The following is a 20,380-nucleotide window of genomic DNA, read 5'->3' as shown; positions in this document are numbered from 1 at the left end:
GGAGCTGAGGGGAAACCCAGCAGGAATGGCTGGGAGCTGAGGGGAAACCCACCTTAGCGCCTGGGAGCGGGAGGGAAAACCCGCCATGGCGCCTGGGAGCTGAGGGGAAACCCGCCACGGCGCCTGGGAGCTGAGGGGAAACCCGCCACGGCGCCTGGGAGCTGAGGGAAAACCCACCACGGTGCCTGGGAGCTGAGGGGAAACCCACCACGGTGCCTGGGAGCTGAGGGAAACCCGCCGGCGCCTGGGAGTAGGAGGGGAAACCCGCCACAGCACCTGGGAGCGGGAGGGAAACCCGCCACGGCGCCTGGGAGCGGGAGGGAAACCCGTCACGGCGCCTGGGAGCGGGAGGGAAACCCGCCACGGCGCCTGGGAGCGGGAGGGGAAACCCGCCACGGCGCCTGGGAGCGGGAGGGGAAACCCGCCTGAGTGCCTGGGAGTGGGAGGGGAAACCCGCCTGAGCGCCTGGGAGCTGAGGGGAAACCCGCCACGGCGCCTGGGAGCTGAGGGGAAACCCAGCAGGAGTGGCTGGAAGCAGCAGGGGAAACCCAGCAGGAGTGGCTGGGAGCAGGAGGGGAAACTGGCCACAGCCCTGTCACAGGGACAGGCGTCCTCTGGAGCCAGGCCGCTCTGAGCCTGTAGGCCCGTGCATAGGCCCAGAGCGGCCGAAGTCCGGAATGCCGGGCCTAAGCTTGCAGGTGCCAAGCGGCCGGGGTTGGGGTGGGAACATCCCCAGGACCCAGGCACTCCAAGCTGGCGCACACCCAAGCGGCCAGGAACGGGGTGGGAACGTCCCCTGCAGCGAGTGAGCAGACAGCAGGGCCCTGCTTGCCACTGGCCGTGGCAGCGAGGGGCAAGCAGTCCCTTGCAGGGCCCCACAGAGAGCAGACACCAGGGCCCTGCTTGCCCCTGCGGTGGGAAGCCAGAGAGAAGACAGCAGGGCACTGCTTGCCCCTGACCCCAGCGGCGAAGGACAGGCAGTCCCCTACAGAGAGCAGACACCAGGGCCTACGGTGGCGTCAAGCAGGCAGGTCCGCAGAGAGCAGAGGACCATGGGGAGCAGGTCTAAGCCGTCAGTAGGACATCCCCTGAGGGCTCCCAGATTGGAGAGGGTGCAGATCAGGCTGAGGGACCCCTCCTTCCCCGTGCACGAATTTCGTGCACTGGGCCCCTAGTTTCTTTAATAAACTAATAGTAGAAAGTCTGTGTCAGATTATAACTTTGCCCCAAAGAGACCAATAAGTTAGCTGTATACTTCTTGGAAATGCACATCAGTACTATAAAAAATACTGTTACTAACATTTTAGGTATAAAAGAAATCTCATATAGTAAGTTGACAATTTCATTTTCAAGAAAGTAACTAGATGTGGGTCTATAATTTTAAACCTTAAGCACATGGTCTCCAAGCTTTTCAATCTGTTTTAATTTAAAATCTGAGTTTAAAAGAGAATGATAGCAAAAAAGAAAAAGCTTTGATATTTCCCAACAAAAAGGTATCATTGGAAGATGACATTGTTAGAATACAAATTAGTTTAAAATATACCAACGTAAGGCAAAGAAGAGGTTTTGAAGTAAAATGTGGGTTAGAATCTCAGCTTTATAATTGACTGGGTAAGTGACTTTGGGGAAGTTATTTAGTCTCCTCATTTATCTAATGAAGGTAGAAATATACATTTGGCATTGTGTGAGGATCAAACAAGGTAATCAACACTAAGCACTAAGCATGGTGTACAGAATATAATAAACACTGACATGTACTTGTTTCTGGAGTGTCTCGCTCATTTATTCATTCCACATTTACTGAATGCCACTATGGGCTGGGGCACATTCCAGGAGCTGGTTTTTATTAAGGCTGGCAGTTAAAGCCTTATGAAATAGGAGAATGATAAAAATCTATCAATTAGAAGAAACCTCAGAAATCATCTAACTTAAGAATCTCACTTATGGGTAGGGCTGGGGCTGGTTCCTTTGGAGTCAGATCAGAAACTTGTGAGGGACGGTGTTTTTCAAGCTCCATATGGCCCACCTGCCCTACATTCCCTTCCCCCACTGAGAATCATGCCTGTGATAAGAATTCATCATAAGGGATACACAGTAGATCAGTAAAAGTAGCAGAAAGGAGATTGTTTAAAAAAAAAAGATTTAATCCAACCCCTTCCTTTTACCAGTGAAGACACCAAAACCCTAAAAGACTTAATCTAATTCCTGGTCCAATACTTTCTTCCTTTTCCTGAAAGCTGCCTTTTACTTGGTCCCTGGAAAACCTGACTAGTTTACAAAGCAAACCCTGTGGTCAGAATGTGCTGATTCAGAGAAGTGGATAAAACAAAGGATGCATCACTCCCTTCTAAGCTTTTAAAGACTCAGCCAACAGTTTAACACTGAAAGTGTCTAAAATAACAACTGTTAAGATCAGGCAACTGTTTTTTTATAAAAGGTAAAACAGATTTCAATACCAAGACTCCCTTACTGCTTTGCAGAGAAATACCAGCATCCTCATCCATAAGACAGGTATCAGAAGGGCTCCTAAACAATAATCCCAATACAAACATGACTGTCATTTAATATTGACTACTAGGATATTAATGGGAGCACTGCTTTTCAAAAGGGTCCATTTAAAGCATTTACTATATAAAAATTTGAAAAGAAAAAGTTTCTTTTCATGTGACAGCAGTATGAGAAATCTATATGTTGATATTCAAACAAGACCACATCATGCTAAGCCTTTATCAACTCTTCATGGTAAGCAATGATATTTTGATTAAAAATAAAGATTTCTTGGAAAGTGAAGAAAATGGAATTTCATTCCTTTTTAAGCCTATTACTGAATAACCACATTAAAAGCAATTAACAAAGAGAAGCTGGCAAAAAAGGCAGACTTACCACCAGTCTTGAGGCCAGATCCATATAACCTAGTTTTTCAAGGAGGTTATAGATGAGGCCTGTCTGAAACAGGGTTTCAGTGATGGGTGCAGTATGGGTCTCATTTCCAAGATAACCAATCAAATCAAAGGCCTTCCTAAGAGGCACTTTGCCTAGCCTAAAGGGTAAAAGAACAGAAAAAGTAAACATGCTGAGAAAGGCAGATGAATTGTATGCATGCTGAGAAGTTTTATGGTCAGATGGTGTCTTGAAGACCTAAAATTTAAGCTTAGAGTGTCATTCTGTAAAGTTAGACTAAATATGATTACCTTTGATTAAGTTCATGTGTGTGACCCAAGGTTAAAGACACATTTCAGAAAAAAATGATAAATAATTGCTCTGTTTTTCTTCCATGTCACCTGTAAATTGCCAACTCAGGAATTATGACATCTTAGATGAGAAATGATTCAAAGTACTAATTATGTTTGCTTTTTAAATTTCTTATATTTACCAGGTGGGAACAGGTGGCATAAGGAGAATTTAAAAAAGAAAGAAAATTATTTATATGGGAATTTATTTGTCAGGCTTGTTAAAGTGAGGTCCACTGTTAACTTATGCTGAGTCCATCCTTAAAATCAACCATTTTATAGAAATCATAACAATGATGGCTGAGATAATATAATGTCATTTCATTAAAAAAAAAAAAGAACCAAAATAGGAAGGTCAAGAGCACTCAGAAGGAACACTTTTGAATATTCCTTGTGTTTCTAGATCCATTAAAAACCTAAATTGGTAATATTCCTATTCTGAAGGTTCTCTATACACAAGGTCTCTGCCATTCTTGGCTTTGGAATTCCAGTAGCACACGAGGTGATGGAGGAGGCAAGTGGTACATAAATAAGGAGGCTCCAGATATAAGAACTGCCCCTCAAACTAGTGAGTAAGCACTAAGCATCACACAAACCAAGTGCTACTTGAAAAGAATTCTATCAATAAGTAAAACAAAGCCTGAACTACATCAACTTATTCAGCAATATGGGTCGTGCTTGTTGGCATCTATATTCTTGAAATGTTATGTAAATCTTGTTACTTAACTGTTCAATATTTGTAGCTAATTTTTCACTATAGATTATAAAGTCCCTCAAGGCAAGGACTATGCCTGACATTTTCCAGTTCCTCCAAAATCACATTTACCTAACAGGCAATACATGATACATGCTAGTTTTTTTAAACTTTTTTTCTAAAATGCTCTTTTTCTCAATATCACTTGTTTAAAAAACAAACAAACAAAATAAAACCAAAAATACTCTACCCTGCAAGTTCAAAGATGTTGTTGATGAGGTTGGCTCGGTCTTTGTCACTCAAGACATAAGGATTTATTTTCAACTGTTTGATTAGTGCATCCCAATCATCATCTGCATAATGTACAATATAATAGCCAGTCATGTTTGTATTGACTTTGATCCACTGTACTTCTTCTGTAAGATTGATGACATCTAATACAGATAAAAAAAATGAGAGAGAGAGAGAGAGAGAGAGAGAGAGAGAGAGAAGGGTAATAGGGTAAGAAAAAAATTAAACAAATGCTTTGTTTCAAAGTTTATATGGTATATTTTTATATTTAATTATCCTACTAAGAAACTAAAACTCTGCCTTTTAATGCTGTTATTTTCACATTAACAAAGATTACCACTCACTCATTTAATAATTACTGTTATTTATTTAATGGTGAACAAGGTACTTATGTCTCTTCTCGCATAGATCTTATAGTTTACTGTAACCAGGTAGGTAGAATTCATATAAATGTTATTGATGGAAAAAGAAAATATGATATTCTATGGAAGTACATAGAAGAAATGCTTCATTCCCTAGGGAAGTTAGGAGATTTCCTGGAAGAAATGACTGTTAAGTTGAGACTTCAAGATATATAGATGTTAGCTAGGTAAAAAGAGTGTTCAAAACCCAGAGAGAAAGTATACATGGTGTCCATGCACTGAACTGGCTCCCAAGTTCATTGTGGCTAAAGGAGAGAAGCAGGGAGAAAGGGAAAATGTATGTGGGGTGGGGCAGCAGGGGAAGATCAGGAGAGAACTACATAAAATGTGTTCCATTGCAGCCTTTGTCTTTATGTTAGCAAAGGAAGAACAAATAAAGCCATTTTAAAAAGTCACATAATTCAAATCTAGCAAAATAAACTTTAGGGAAGGATTAATGTCTCAACACGCACAAATAAAAAATAACTGAGTGAAAATAATAGAAAAGTGATTTGCATTTTTTTGGTCCAAACCATTACATATATAAATGCTGACAGAATTGTTAGAAATTTATATGGAATGATTTCAATTAATTTATAATTAATAGGGAGGAACAGACTATATGACTACAAAAATGTATTACTACAAAAGCTAACTACAAAATATATGTAATAAATTTTAAAGTCCTTAAAAATACTAATCAAGAAATGTCCTTTGAAGTTGCAACAAGGACATGATTTTAATATAACAGTTGAGGGTATACTTCTAAGTGCCTTAAGGTTTACTATTTATTAGAATACTAGAGGCCCAGTGCACCAATTCATGCATGGGTGGGGTCTGGCAGGGGGAAGGGTGTGTGCAGGAGGCAGCCAATCAATAATTCTCTCTCATCATTGATGTTTCTATCTCTCTCCCTCTCCCTAACTCTCTGAAATAAAAATATATTTTTAAAAAATTATAAGAGAACTGGTGCAGCCACTGTGGAAGACAGTATGGAGTTTCCTCAAAAAGTTAAAAATGGAACTCCCATTTGACCCAGTAATTCCACTTCTAGGAATATATCCCAAGAAACCAGAAACACCAGAAAGGATATATGCACCCCTATGTTCATAGCAGCACAATTTACTAAGATTTGGAAACAGCTTAAGTGCCCGTCAGCAGATGAGTAGATTAAAAAACTGTGGTACATCTACACAATGGAATACTATGCCGCTATAAAAAAGGAACTTTTACCATTTGCAACAACATGGATGGAACTGAAGAGCATTATGCTAAGCGAAATAAGCCAGTTGGAGAAAGATAAATATCACATGATCGCACTCATATGTGGAATATAATGATCAACATAATTTGATGAACAAGAATAGACCGATCTAGAGACAAATGGTAGGGGAAGGGGGGTTAGAGAGCAACTAAAGGACTTGTATGCATGCATATTAGCATAACCAATGGACACAGACACTGGGGCAGTGGGGGCTTGCTCAGGGTGGGAATGGCTGGGGGGGGGGGGCTCAATTGGGGGAAAAGGATACATGTAAAACTTGAGACAATAAAAAAAACTCAATGAAATAAAAAAAAAATTACAAGAGAAAGAGGACTAGAGAGATAAGAAAAATAATCTAAACTCAGATAATAATAGCACTTTGGGGTATATTTCCTGCCAAGATTTTTCCTATACACAATTTAATTAATGTAATATTCCATACTATGGATCTATATATATGCATTCATTTTTATACTTCATTTTCATCTATCAGATTCCACCCCCTGCCATTTTTCTATTGTCTTCCTATGCAGTATTCAAATCTTCATAATAAGTCTATTTCAAGACCTATTTCAAGTTTAGGAGTTTTCTATTTGGAAACAGTTAGGCTGTTTTAAAATTTTCACTATCATAATAATGTTGTGTGAAGGTTTTTGCACATATATTTTAGAAACACACTTAAATCCTTTAGTTGTATGACATCTTAGGGTCTATCAACTTCAAAAGCATGAATTATTAAAATTTATCAGATCATATTCTCTTAATATTTTATTTATTCTACTGAAACTACAAAAGATGTTTAAGATGGAAAAGACTTACATTCTGATTTTGTCTTAACATGACATATCTCAGACAATGTATTTTTCATTTAAAAATTCCATACTAATTTCTGTTTTATTGCTAATATAGCAGAAAAATCAATTATATTAATATAGTCTATTCCTTTTTCTAGGGCAGAATGAAGTTCTAAGGAATAACTGTGATGGCAACAGTAGCTGCTCCAAGTTGAAGACATTTTTAACAAAACTATGACTAAAGAAATTAACTTTATCATTAGCTAATGCAAAAATATCAACACTCACCAGGTCACCAAACACAATTTTCTACAGATCTTTTATCAAGAAAGGACCTTGGGGAAGAATGAAGAGCTCCAACTCTCCCTTTCTCTTAAAAGGAGGCAAGTAATGACAAGTATGGCATTTTTCCCACTGGATGGATGCGAGAAAATATTGAGAATCTGGCCGATAAGCAAGCAACTTGCGTGTTGTAAACCTAGCCAAGTCCAAATGGTAGAAAGGAGAAATGCAGCTGGGAGTGTACTTGAAATTATTACTGTCATCTCGATGACAGAATATAAAGCAGTACAGCCAACAGCACAGAGAGGAGAGCTATCATATAAAGAGTCAACATGTTAGTCTTTTTCAGGTCTTCTGAATGATCCAGAATAGAGATCCTTAAAACCACGGGTATCAAAAAATAATAGCTTTGCTCACAAGGGAGGTAACTACGTCCTGTAGCTCAAATGTGGATGCGGCTACCCTCATATGTTTTTAATTTATTATAATCATTAACAGATTAACAGTTCAATTTTCACAATCCATTGAGTAGTAAAAAAGAATGAGCAATTCCAATGTTAAATGGCAGAAGCCCAGATGAAGTAATCTAATATTGATTTTAAAAAGCCATGTGTCCATGAGTTATGAAAATCAACTACTGTTTTATAAAGAAACATTACAGCACAAAAACAAAAATCATGTTTTTACTAGAAAGTCACAAAATTTCCTGTGTAGTTTGCTTCAGAGGACTAGCACAAGACATAGGACATACGGGCTGAACTGCATCCCCTCTTGTTCAAAAGCATTCCTTTCTGCAAAGCTCCTTTCTTCTCCTTTATTTTATTAGCGGGGGTTGGGGGGGGGGGGCCGAGAGTAGAGAAAGGCACATGATAAATATCTTAATTCTATGATTTTCCTTCTTCTTTTTTCCAGTTGCCTCTCCCTACAATGACATGTCTTTTAATTTCGGGGAAATATTTCTGGCACAGTGATATCCTTTTAGAAACATGAATGTTTCAAGTTAGATTTCGTATAAAAACTTCCTATAGTTAAAGAGCTTAGAGGTCTGAGTAAGATGTGGATTGAGACTGAGACAGAGATAGAAGTGGGGGGGGGGGGGAGAAAAGGGAGAGGGAGACACATTTTTAGTATAATTTTCTCAATATGTAGCTTGAAAAAAAAAAAGGTCCCTTTCAGACCTTTTTATTTTTAATCCTCACCCGAGGACATGATTAGAGAGAGAGAAAAACATCAATGTGAGAGAGAAACATAGATCAGTTGCCTTCTATACAGGATCTTGAACCTACAACCCAGATATGTGTCCTGAACAGGAATCAAACCAGCAGCTTTCGGTGCACAAGACGATGCTTAACCAACTGAGCCACTCCGGCCGGGCCTTTTCAGGCCTTCTTCTGCACAACTATTAATTGTTCAAAATTCATGTATGCAGGAAAGTGACAAAAATATTAACCAAATACAGTATAACTCTTATATTTGACTGAACTAATGGACTACCCCTGTAACACATGGGACTATAATATAGATTTAACAGACTACCAAGATAACTAAAGTCATATGACATAAAATAGGCCTTTGTAGCCACTGTCTCAGCTACATTTCTTTTGAGAACAGAAAAAGTTAAAAAAATTAAAATAAGAGTGATTCTCACTGAAGTATCAGGAACCAAGAAGAGCCAACTGTCCCTTAGGGTCCAACATTTTTTTGTGAGGATAGAACATTTTCAATGTGGACCCTCAAAATCCAAAATGCCAGGGATGAAAGCAGCAGCAGCAGCAGCAGTACGGGAAATCACACAGTTGAGAAGAGGAACCAACAGACACCACTTTCATCATGTATTGGCTCAGTTACAGCTCTAGATTAAACCAATTATATTATAGTGCATTTTGTATATTTTCCTGTACCAAAGGTATTTTGAAATGAAAGGAAACAGAAGATATAATTTCATTAGGCTTTGAATGCTCTTTTCCTAGAAGTTTTTACAGTGAGATTTGAAATTGAGTCACTTCACTATAGACAAGATTTATTCATTCAATAAATGTTTATCTGCCTACTGGGTGTTAAGGTTGCAAAACTGATTCATATAATCATGATATCTACCTTCAATAGGGGACATATCTAATGTGGGGACAGATACTAGTATAAGTGAAACAGTACTTAAAGTATACAAAAGTAGAGAAGTAGAGAATGTTATTAAAGGAGCAAGCAATGAGTGAACCTAGATCTGAAGAATGAATAGGAGTAAATCAAGGGAGTGGGGAGGCAAGAGTTTTCTTCCAGGCGACAAAACAGCATAAACAAAGGCCACCCAGAGACAAGAGGAAGAATGGCCTGTTTGAGTTGCTCAAACTATTTTTGTGTGGTGGAAACACAGAATGCCAGGTAAGGGCTGAGAAAGAAAAGGCTATAAAGAAAAATATGAGCTAGACTTGGGGATGTGAATCTCAAAGAGTTTAAAAGGCTCACATGTAAACTGAGTTAAAAAGTAAAGGGTTAATAAATCAGTTATCTTATTGTCCAATTACTTCTAATACCACCGAAAACTTACAGATTACCAGGACGTTTGCAAAATATCTTTATTGGTCCCTTTCAAACAGGGAAATGAGATTATTTCTTCTCTCTTAGGTTAGAGACTATTCTTGCAGGGCTCACTTAAAGTATGCAAATTTGTTTTCATTTCATTTGTTTTCCTGGCCGGTATTTCTAAGTGGTTAGACTTAGAGCGTCAGCTGTTCACAGAAAGTTCCAGATTCGATTCTAGTCAAGGACATATACCTGGGTTGCGGGTTTGTTCCCTGGCCACAGTGAGGGTGCATGTGAGAAACAACCAATTGATGTGTCTCTCTCACATCGATATTCTTCTTTCTCTTTCTCTCCTCTCCCCCGCCCCCCTTCCACTTTATCTAAAAGCAATAAAAAAATTAGTCTCAGGTGAGGATTAACAAACAAAAAAATGGTGAATCAAGTGTCCAATAGTAAAGAAAGATTAAGTCAATTACTATATATATTAAGCTTAAAAAAAGATGCAAAAATCACATGTACACAATGACATCAACTAAGTAAAATATACTTTTAAATGACTAAAAAGAAATAACATGAGAGTAGTAATGATAGGGTGAGAAGATTTGTTCTTTTTCTAGATTTTCTGTAATGTGGATATATTATGTTTAAAGTATTTTTTTTTTTTCAGTAATAACATCAATAATAATAGCCAACCCTTATATAGCACAAAACATATGCCAGCTGTTGTCCTGGGTGTTTCATATAATTGAACTCAATTAATCCTCATCATAACACTATATAGTAAGTATAACTACTAGCTCCATTTCAGAGCTGAGGGAATGAGGTTCAGAGAGGTCATATAATTTACCTAAAATCATACAACTGAGCCAGGCAATCTGGCTCCAAAGTCTGTTCTCTTAACCACTAAGCTACACTGCACTCTAAAAAACACGGAATTGAACACCAGATCCAAATTCAAACAAGAAATTTTCCCTTTACATAAATCTGGAGTATCACTAATGATTCCTGAAGAACTCAGAAGCCATATATTCTTTCATGGTGTAAATTAAGAGGATACATGATGTGGCAGGATACATAGAGGTAGTTAACAGATGGTCAGAAACTACATTTCAATTGCTTTTTATAGACTCGTTGTGGGTCAGCATATACAATCTTTACATTTTATTACCCCTTCCTTGCAAGCATAATGCTTTGCCCCATGTTTTTCATTACCAAAAAATGTATACTATGTCTATAGGACATTCTGTAATAATTATTTACTATAAATCTAGGTCATCAATCAACCTTTAATATGCATAAGCATCATCTAGGGTGCTTGTCCCTAGATAGCAGACAGCAGAGCATCCTTTAAAAAAACTGCTTTACTTCTTACTTTGTGACATAAAGTATCTACCTAGGCCAGTGGTTGGCAAACTGCAGCTGGCGAGCCACATGCAGCTCTTTGGCCCCTTGAGTGTGGCTCTTCCACAAAATACCACGTGCGGGTGCGCACGTACAGTGCGATTGAAACTTCGTGGCCCATGCGCAGAAGTCGGTATTTTGTGGAAGAGCCACACTCAAGGGGCCAAAGAGCCATGTGTGGCTCGCGAGCCGCAGTTTGCCGACCACTGACCTAGGCTATAAAGATATAGCATTTGTTATTTTCTACCAGGAATGTTAGCACTTTCTGTGCAACTTTTTATACCTTATGTTACATGAATAAGACAAACCAATTTTATACATGGTAGATACATAGACCCAATCTCATTTAAGTCACATCATGTATAGATGACTCACAAAACCAGCTTCGAGAGTGTGTACACTGGAAAGTGTAAACTCCTTTCTGCTGCTTAGTCAGATATTTTAAAAATATGCTGCTTCCAATTTCTTATATAGAAAGTGTTAAGTCAAACCTGATTTCTTGTCCAGAAATGATACCAATTGATGTTTTGAATAATTTCTTCCCTCAGTGACAAAGGATAGTGGAATATGCCACAGATAGCTATAAAAAGAAAATATTGAAAGATTATTACACTTTCCAATATTTTAGTCAGTTACACATAATTTGTCTATTTTTCCTTTATTGTTTTTTGGGGGCAGGAAGATGAAAATTTTCAAGGTATTTCCAGAAAGGGGTAATCTTGTTAATGTTTTGTAAGAACCTATGGCCCTGGCCAGTGTTGCTAAGTGGTTAGAGTGTCAGCCTGCACACCAAAGGGTCTCTGATTTGATTCCCAGTTAAGGGCACATACCTGGGTTGCAGATCAATCCCTGGACCTGATTGAGGCTCCCATGGGAGGCAACCAATCGATATGTCTCTCTCACATCTCTCTCTCTCTCTCTCTCTCTCTCCCCCTCCTTCCCTCCCTCCCTCCCTCCCTCTGCTTCCCTTCCACTCTCTCTAAAAAGTAATGGAAAATATATCGTCACGTGAGTATTACAAAAATATATACGAACCTATGATTACAAAACATTTAAAAATACTTTAACCTGAGGGTCCAAAGAGATGGTAGGCAGAGAAAGTGGGCGTGTACCTTGCATCTGAAGGCTGGATTTCAGGCTTCATATTTAAAAAGAATCTTTCTTGTTGTACAAGAAGCTCCTTTCCCTTTCTTTGCACAGTCACTAAAGGAAATCCTTTCTGCAGGGTCCAGGTTTTCATCATTTTCTTGACATCTACTGTTTTGTTTGTGACCTATAAGTAAAAGAATAAATTATTTTTGCTTAAAAATAAACAGTTAAAAAACTTAACAGTTTGTATCTTTTCCTCTTTCTGTACCACATTCTATGAAGACTGCATTTAGAGTTAATATAAAGCAGCACAAATGCTGAGCTAAATTTACATTTCTAATATAGGTAAATGAGCAATTGCTAAAAAGCAAGTGACCTGGGACAGAACTAAGTGATAATTAAAGAGCATGAGAGAGGCACAATGTTGAAAAAGCAGTAGATATTATCAACCAAGTGTTCATTAAAATCCCTAAGGTGGTATAAGCGCTCTTTCAGGCCACACGACTAGCATTGAAGGAGACTGAAAAACTGCAAAAACATAATGAAAAAAGATTTTTGAAGAAAACATAGTAATATACATTAATTTGGAAAAGACAATTTTCCTACAAAGTAGGAATGGAGATTAAGATGTAGAACAAAAATGGTCGCACAAGGCCACACACAATTTTTCAGTAATTAAGACTAGTACTTCCATTTCTTTCCAATTCTGTGTTCTATTAATGTTTATATCTCAAGCTCTATCTCCCTCTTTCTCAAATAACTATCTTTGTTACCACAACTTACTTATATACTTGATAAAAATATAAATAGAACTCCTCTCTTCTTACTTCAAGCGCCCAAGAAAACACCAGGTCAGCCACTTACCTCATTAAAACTATCCCACAGATCATCACTTTGAATGGATGCATAGCTATGCTTTTGCAGGTAAAGAACAAGAGCACGTTGAAATACATCTTCACCAAGATATGTTTTCAGCATCAACAAGAGAGAAGCTCCCTATTCAAAAAGAAAGAAGAAAAAAAGTAGAAAGGGAGGAAAATAATAGAATACAATATATAGAATTGAGAATCTAAAATTCAAAATATAGTCAATTTAAGCATATACTTCCATATATAAAGCCTAGTTATGATACACAGCTACTTGGTCTCATATAACCACATGTGGACTATGTTCAAATTGTCTTAAAATTATTTTAAAGGATTTGAAAAGAATTAATGGAGTAGATTCCCATGTGCATTAATTCTACTATGAGCCATTTTGTGTGGTTTGTCAGTTACTCACTGTTTCAGTGTTAATGTTAAGAAACTAAGCAATTATAAATATATTTTTAACAGAAAAACATGCCAAATATTCTGTGGCATCCCCACTTTTATCCCCAATGTTTAAGGTACCAGTTCAATTCATGGGCACTCTGTTGGGGACAATAAATTAAAGAGCTCTCAAAAGTCTCTCTGCTGGGACTACATTAATTTCCAATGTTAGTATATCATGTCGCTAAAGTAACCAAAATCTCTCTTCTCCCTGAAGAGTCACTTCCAATATGTTTGGAACTGATGAATGTATAGGGTAGTAAGTATACACTAATAATCCAAAATCAGGCATGCACCTATTAAGTCACATTATAGTCACTGATGCACACGTCATCACTCCCACTCTTAAAATAACAACCATCTCGTCTGTGAAGCCTCCAATTTGAGATAAAAATCATATTTTTCTATCTTCAAAAGCAATTTATATCACTTCCTGCATCTGCTATAGATATAGTTATTTCTTCTTGTAGAATGTGTGCTTGTTGAGGGGAAAACTGAAAAATTCAACTCCAATGACTAAAACAAGCCTAGTACACAGTAAGCATTCAAATGGTTTTTGAATGAGTTTCACTTCTGATAAAAATGTAGCAATGTCAAGTCATTAAGATTACCATACACACATTAACTGAATTTAGTATCTATTGCTCTCTCTGGTGTTACTTGTTCTATAAATTTAAGTACTCACTCTTTTCCAACATCTCCCCTTCTCTCCTATATCACCTACTTTCCCTCTCTACTGTAACTTTCCCATTAAACCCACAGACTCTGTAACATTCCTCATTTTAAACAAATAAAAGATGTCCTTCCTTTCCTTAACCTCAGGTCTCCTCTAGTTACCTCTTGTTCTCGCTTTGTAGTAAACTCCTCGAAATAGATGCCTGCATTTGCCATCTCCATTTGCTCTCTTCCCATTTTCTCTTGAGCCATCTTCCAATCATCACTCCACTGGAAATATTTTATCAAGGTTTCTTCAAGGTGAACTTCATAGTGTCAAACCAACGTCAATTACGTGGCTCAACTTATCAAGCACTAATAAGTGGCTTTTGCTATCAATCACTCCTCCTGAAGGCCTTCTGTACTTGGCCTTAGAACACCACTCTAAATTTCCCCCCTATTCACTGGCTAAACCTCAGTCTCTTTTGCTGGTTCCTCCTCACTTTCCCAAGGACTAAATTTGGATATTCCCTGGCATTTAATCTTTAGACCTCTTTTCTTCTCTCTCTCCAAATTTTCTTCCAGTTGATCTCAAATTTATAGTTGATCTCTAACCAGACTTTCCCTCTGAATTCCAGACTCACACCCAAATGCCTGCTTCAAATCTCAAAAACTGAACTTTTAATTTTCTTCTTTTCCCAAATCTACTCCTCCAATAGTTTCCCCCAATGCAGCAAATAATAATTCCATTTCTCCAGTTGTTTAGGCAAAATCTTGAAGTCATCCTTGATGCCTCACTTATATTCCACATGTAATCCATTAGCAAATTCTATGGGATTGACCTTTACAATAAATTCCATTTTCTCCAAAAAAATCTATCTTCATAATTCCAGGCAAAAATACTCTACCATTCCTGTAGCACATATTATCTCTTATTGCTTCACAAGTACCCACCACCTAAACTTTGAGTTTCTTGATGACACGGACTTGGGAAGACAGATCAAATGAGTCTCCTGTCGGGGCTGGTGCCCACCACTCCTGTAGGAGGTGGGCAAACACGTCTCCTTCCTCCCACTCTGCAGGCACCGACCCTGCGCCCCACAGAGTCCCAGACAAGAGCTTTGGTGGGAGACAGGCTTCAAAGGTCCCAGCTCTGAGCAGCACTCCCTTCCCTGTCTGTCTGTGGAATTGAGCTCAGTCAGGCAGGGCTACCAGGACCCAGGAGGACAGATCAAAAGCGTCTCCTGTTGATGGTGGTGGCAGCTGAGGCTGCGGGAGGGGGGCAAGACTAACCCCTGTTCCAAAGCCACATGGCTCAATGACTGGCAACTGCTTCTCCAGAAAAAGAGCACATCAAAGTTCCCTGTTGCGTGCAGCCCACAGACCCCTCCTCAGGACTCAAGCTTGGTAGGGAGGTGTCGCTGGTAGTTGGAAGTCTGGGTTAGTGCACTCCACAGGCTGGTGCTGCAGGAATAGGAGTGCTGGACCCTGGGAAGATGGCGCCAGAGTGCGGTGTGGGATAGGGACTCAGCACAGGGACCTTACTGGCTGGACCTCCCAGATCTCTGCTCAGGGCCATGCCACCCAGATCTTCTCTTTATGGTTCCCTCAGCCCTGAGTCATCTTCCCTCTACTGGAGCCCCAGGTGAGTGTCTGAAAGCAAGATCCTGTGTGTTGGCCCTATAAAAGAACACCAGGGTTTCTAGAAGATGCCCTCCTCTTCCAGGAAGACAGTCCCCACTGATTTTCACTGCCAGATGCTATGCAGGCTTCTCTTCCCAGCTCTGATGCTCTGGGCTGGGGATCCCGGCATGGGACTGAGACCCCACACTCTTCAGGGGGATGACTGCAGCCAAGATATCCCTGCGGCTTCTTAGCTGCAGCATCTCCTCTTCTTACCAATCTTTATGCGGCTTCTTCTGTAAATCCTTGGTTATAATACATCTATTCAGCTGTTCTTCAGTTGGTTATTCAGGTTGACAGCTCTACGATTTACCTGTAAATCTGGTCTGGTGCCGGAGGAGGTGAGAGTAGCTTCCACCTACTCAGTAGACATCTTGGAATCTCCTGAACTTCAATTCTTTTAATATCTGTTTGCTTACTTGTTTTGGAAATTCTGACTTTGGAATATACCTCAATCCTGAATCATACATCCAAAGGCTTGCTTAGAATCCTCCCAGGACATATTCTACCTACAGATCTAAAGAATGAACCAACTTTAAAAGATATATTGCTATAAGATCTAGTTAAATGCCCAGAATACTAGTCAGAGAACTTAAACAAGACAGAGAAAAAAAAAAGAACAACCCAGAAAAAGTTAAGTTCAAAATTTAAATAGAAGCAAAGATCTTAAATTTTAACAGGATGCCTGTAAATAATACTCATTTAATTTTTATAACAATCTAAACCATGTAGCTTGTTCACATATGAAATTAATTTGAAACCTACTCCAGGTACTAATGTGCATAGTAATACCTTAAAATAGGAGAGAGCATCAAACATTTCTTCAATCTGTTCTGAAGACTGAACAGATGATGATATTGGATGAGATGAATTCAAGGAATCTTTCTTCATGGTTTTAAATCGAGCATCTAAGAAATCTTCATACTAGTAAAAAATGAGACAGGTTAGGAAATCATGAACAGCATCAAAGGCAAAGGCATGTATAGCAATTATTTATATAAATTAGACTACTGCTTAAGGACATTATTAAAAAAATAACCAGATTTACTCAACTTCAGAACATAAGCTTTTGCAAAATATAGGAAGTGTAATATTCACGCATATTCCTTAAATTTAAAGATAAAATTATAACCTCCTGGCCACATGGAAAACAGTGTTTCTTATGCAACAACAGTATAAGGATAAATTAAGATTCTTTTACTAAAGCAACAAAAAAATGCCAAATCCTGCTATTCAAGATGAACAGTATAAATAGTTTAGTGTATATTTTAAAAATAAAATCTAAAATTAAAAAACAAAAATAAAAATCTGAAATTAAAAAATAAAAATTTAAAATAAAAAGTTATCCTTAAGCCAATTTATTATATATAATCCAGCTTTTCTGTTAAGATAATATACATTTCCTTTAACTGGGGTTCATTTGAAATAAAATATAACTCTTAAACAGAAAGAATTCTTTGAAAGCTCAGGAGATGAGCTCCCTTAGAATATATATTAGAAACTTTTAAACATTCTGGGCACCACCAAGTGGTGAAACTGTGAATCTCGCTGCTTAATTAAGGAGCATACACAGATTTAAAGTATCTTGTTTAGTCTTCTAATTAAAGATGAGTTCATTCTGTGCCATTTGAAATTTTTGAATAGGCCCTACACAAAAATTTCACATTGAAAGCTCTAAGAATATTCCTGTTTTAAAGAAGTCTTGGGTCATATAGCCAGGAAATTTAATAGAAAGTTGCAGAATTTTAGGATTGAAAGGGATCTTTATACTTTCCCACCTATTGCTTGAATTATTTGGCAATAACTGTCATATCATAACCTAGCGTGTCAAAATATTTCTAAGGATGGCAAACATCTCCAAAGAGTCTAATAAAGTGGCAGCATTACTATGCTCTCTATAACAAAAGAGTGTTCCAAGTGTTTGAAAAGGAACAGAATATGGTTTGTATCTAAAAAGGGAAAATTATTTTTCTGTATCACTGCTATAAGTATGATCAGAGTGATAACAGACAGTATTGCTACAAAATATCTTAATTTTTTTCTTTCTTTATGAACAGGATAAAATGTTTTGTTTTGCAAAAAAGGCCTTTCAATTATATTTAAATTCCTTCAAGCAGAAGAATCACTACTTTTGAAAATAAAATGTAGCAAATCAATTTAAAATATTTATCCTAATAACAAAATGTAAAATAATTTCACATACTTTCAGCTTTCAATGAAATATGTCAGTAAATAAAAGCATAACTTTCATTGTCAGATCTCAAGAGGTACAGATTTAAGTAACAGAGGCCAATTTTATTGTTTCTTTCTAGAAATAGTTTCATTTCTGCAAATGCATAGAAAACACATGGCGAGTATGATTTGAGTCTTTTCTCCCTTAGCACTCATAGTAGGCAAAAAAACAAAAAAAACACTGTACTTACACTGGAGAGCTTTTGGAATATTTTTTCCAAAGAGAAATACTCCATGAAAGTAGCCAAACCTTCATTTAGCCATAGATCGTTCCACCACCGCATTGTTACCAGATTACCAAACCACTGTGGGGAAAACAAACTATTAACCAACACAATAGTTACATTCTCAAGAATGTTCTAATCATTGAATTGTTAGGTTTATCACCTATAACTAGACTATAATTACATAAAAATACAGTCATTATAGTTAAAATTAACTATATTCAAATTAAAGACTTATAAAAGCTGTATAAATTTACTTTACAAGTAAAATAAAAATTTTAACATTTTACCTTAATTGAATGAGAAAACAAGCAAGACATATGCAATTAGCATATTTTTCAATTTAACAAATGTTACATATTAGGTAAAATAACAGTTTTTAGACAACTCATTAAAAATGAGATTTCTTAGATAATGAAATTCTTCTACTTTCTAATATCTAGTAAGATTCTTTTCTGTTGTAGCTACAACCACCCATGACAACTAAAAAGTAAATTTCTGTGTGACAATTTCCTATAGTTAGAGAGTCCATACTTCAAATTTCTCCTCAGTTACTCAAGATGAGGACAGTATTTACACAACTCAAAACAGAATTCAAACAACATTCCTCAAGCAAGTTGGTATGCATGTAAATAAATGAAATCAGAAAGATCTTAAATGCGTTCTTCTATGAGGAGGAAGTAAGAAGAAAACAATGAAAGAAGACTCTTTTTAAAAATGTCTCAAAAAATGCCTGAAATAAAGTGTGGTGATAGGCATGCAATAGTCAGTGTGGCCTAAGGCTTGACTCAAACCAGCAGTAAAACAATAAGGTTACTAGGTACTGAAACAAAACACTTTTGAATTACCAGAATATGTATTTCAAAGATATCCTAAAGCCTGTTTCAGACAAAGATGATTTCTAAGTCCTAAAGACGAACTAACAGAGAAATACTCCCCAAGTAATGGTGGGAGGCCCCAGAAATAACAGATCCATAGGAAAGCCCCTAAAAGACCCCTTGTCTACAGGCCTAACACCATAATAGTAAGTGAGTATACGCTTCATATGCCTGCTTGTACTGAAGTCTTCAGAAGGGCTACACAGTCGTGCTCAGGTTGAGTTTGAACAGGGAGTAAACAGCCCAGAGCATGTTCTACTCTTCTTCCACATCCTCCCACATGACACCCCTAAAGCATACCCAACACTGATGACACCTCATCAAGGATACAAAAGAGACAGGTGCTGGGGAAGACAGAGGGAGGTTCATGTACCCGTATAATTTTCTTGCTTTTTCTCCATGGCATACAAAGAGTGCCCTTCCTCTTTCAAATTAATAAAAAAAAAGTCCAGTTCTAGCAAGAGAGAAAAAATAAATCTAGTGATGACAACTATAGCTCAAGTGTTGTGAGAGTGCAACTTAGGAAAAAGATGTTTCCCCACAAAGCTATACTGAGCAGCTGGCATTTGTCAGTGGTAAACAGCTGTGTGTTGTGGGGGAAAGAGAGAGATCTTGATGAGATAGTGCTACTTTAGGACCCAGTGCTGCCACTCATTAGCTGTGTGACTCTGAGCAAGTCATTTACTTACGGTAAGTCCCGTTTCCACATCTGTAAGTGGGATTTTCACCTGCCCTACAGCAGTTATGAAAAGTGAGATCATACATGTGACCATGTTTTATAAACTGTAAAGTCCTATACAAATATTAGATGGCATTTTCATCTGAAATTGTTTGTGTTCAAAAGCATCACTTTCTTATGAAAGCAATACTACAATAAACAGCTAGATTATTATTAGCATCTAAACTTATTCTAACACTCTAAAACAGTGATGGCGAACCTATGACACACGTGTCAGAGGTAACACGCAAATTCATTTTTTTAGTTGATTTTTCTTTGTTAAATGGCATTTAAATATATAAAATAAATATCAAAAATATAAGTCTTTGTTTTACTATGGTTTCAAATATCAAAAAATTTTCTATATGTGACACGGCACCAGAGTTAAGTTAGGGTTTTTCAAAATGCTGACAATCTGAGCTCAAAAGGTTCACCATCACTGCTCTAGAATATGGAATAGAACACCGGTATGAGATAAAACAGCCTTGGTTGCTAATACCTGATGGGCCAGTTCATGAGCGATGACTTTAGTAACCAGTTTTCTGTCTGCTGCTGAAGAAGTATTATTGTCATACAGAAGTGTCTCTTCTCGGAAGGTGAGCAGACCCCAATTTTCCATTGCTCCTGCTTCAAAGTCAGGAATAGCCACCAAATCTGGACATAACAGGAAAAAAGTAATCAACTTTCCCTCATTTAAGATACTTCCTGGTTAAAT

General features: G+C 37.8%; 1 protein-coding gene across 2 annotated transcripts in view; it reads right to left on the bottom strand.

The window, feature by feature from the left end:
• LNPEP (leucyl and cystinyl aminopeptidase) overlaps nt 1-20,380 on the bottom strand; it is a 102,516-nt gene that overhangs the window by 22,525 nt on the left and 59,611 nt on the right. For both annotated transcript variants that reach the window (XM_070412374.1, XM_070412373.1), the window contains exons 6-13: nt 20,165-20,319; nt 18,037-18,150; nt 16,406-16,537; nt 12,831-12,962; nt 11,990-12,150; nt 11,369-11,457; nt 4,175-4,358; nt 2,884-3,040 (exon numbers count right to left, since the gene is read on the bottom strand). In XM_070412374.1, the coding sequence (XP_070268475.1) occupies nt 2,884-3,040; nt 4,175-4,358; nt 11,369-11,457; nt 11,990-12,150; nt 12,831-12,962; nt 16,406-16,537; nt 18,037-18,150; nt 20,165-20,319 (1,124 nt within the window). The remainder of the gene's footprint in view (nt 1-2,883; nt 3,041-4,174; nt 4,359-11,368; nt 11,458-11,989; nt 12,151-12,830; nt 12,963-16,405; nt 16,538-18,036; nt 18,151-20,164; nt 20,320-20,380) is intronic.

This window comes from Myotis yumanensis, unplaced genomic scaffold, assembly GCF_028538775.1.
Source record: "Myotis yumanensis isolate MYYU_CA2020_CCGP unplaced genomic scaffold, mMyoYum1.0.hap1 SCAF_4, whole genome shotgun sequence".
Classification (NCBI taxonomy): domain Eukaryota; kingdom Metazoa; phylum Chordata; class Mammalia; order Chiroptera; family Vespertilionidae; genus Myotis; species Myotis yumanensis.
The sequence above is the reverse complement of the archived record's forward strand: the minus strand, read 5'-3'. Positions and strand labels throughout refer to the sequence as shown.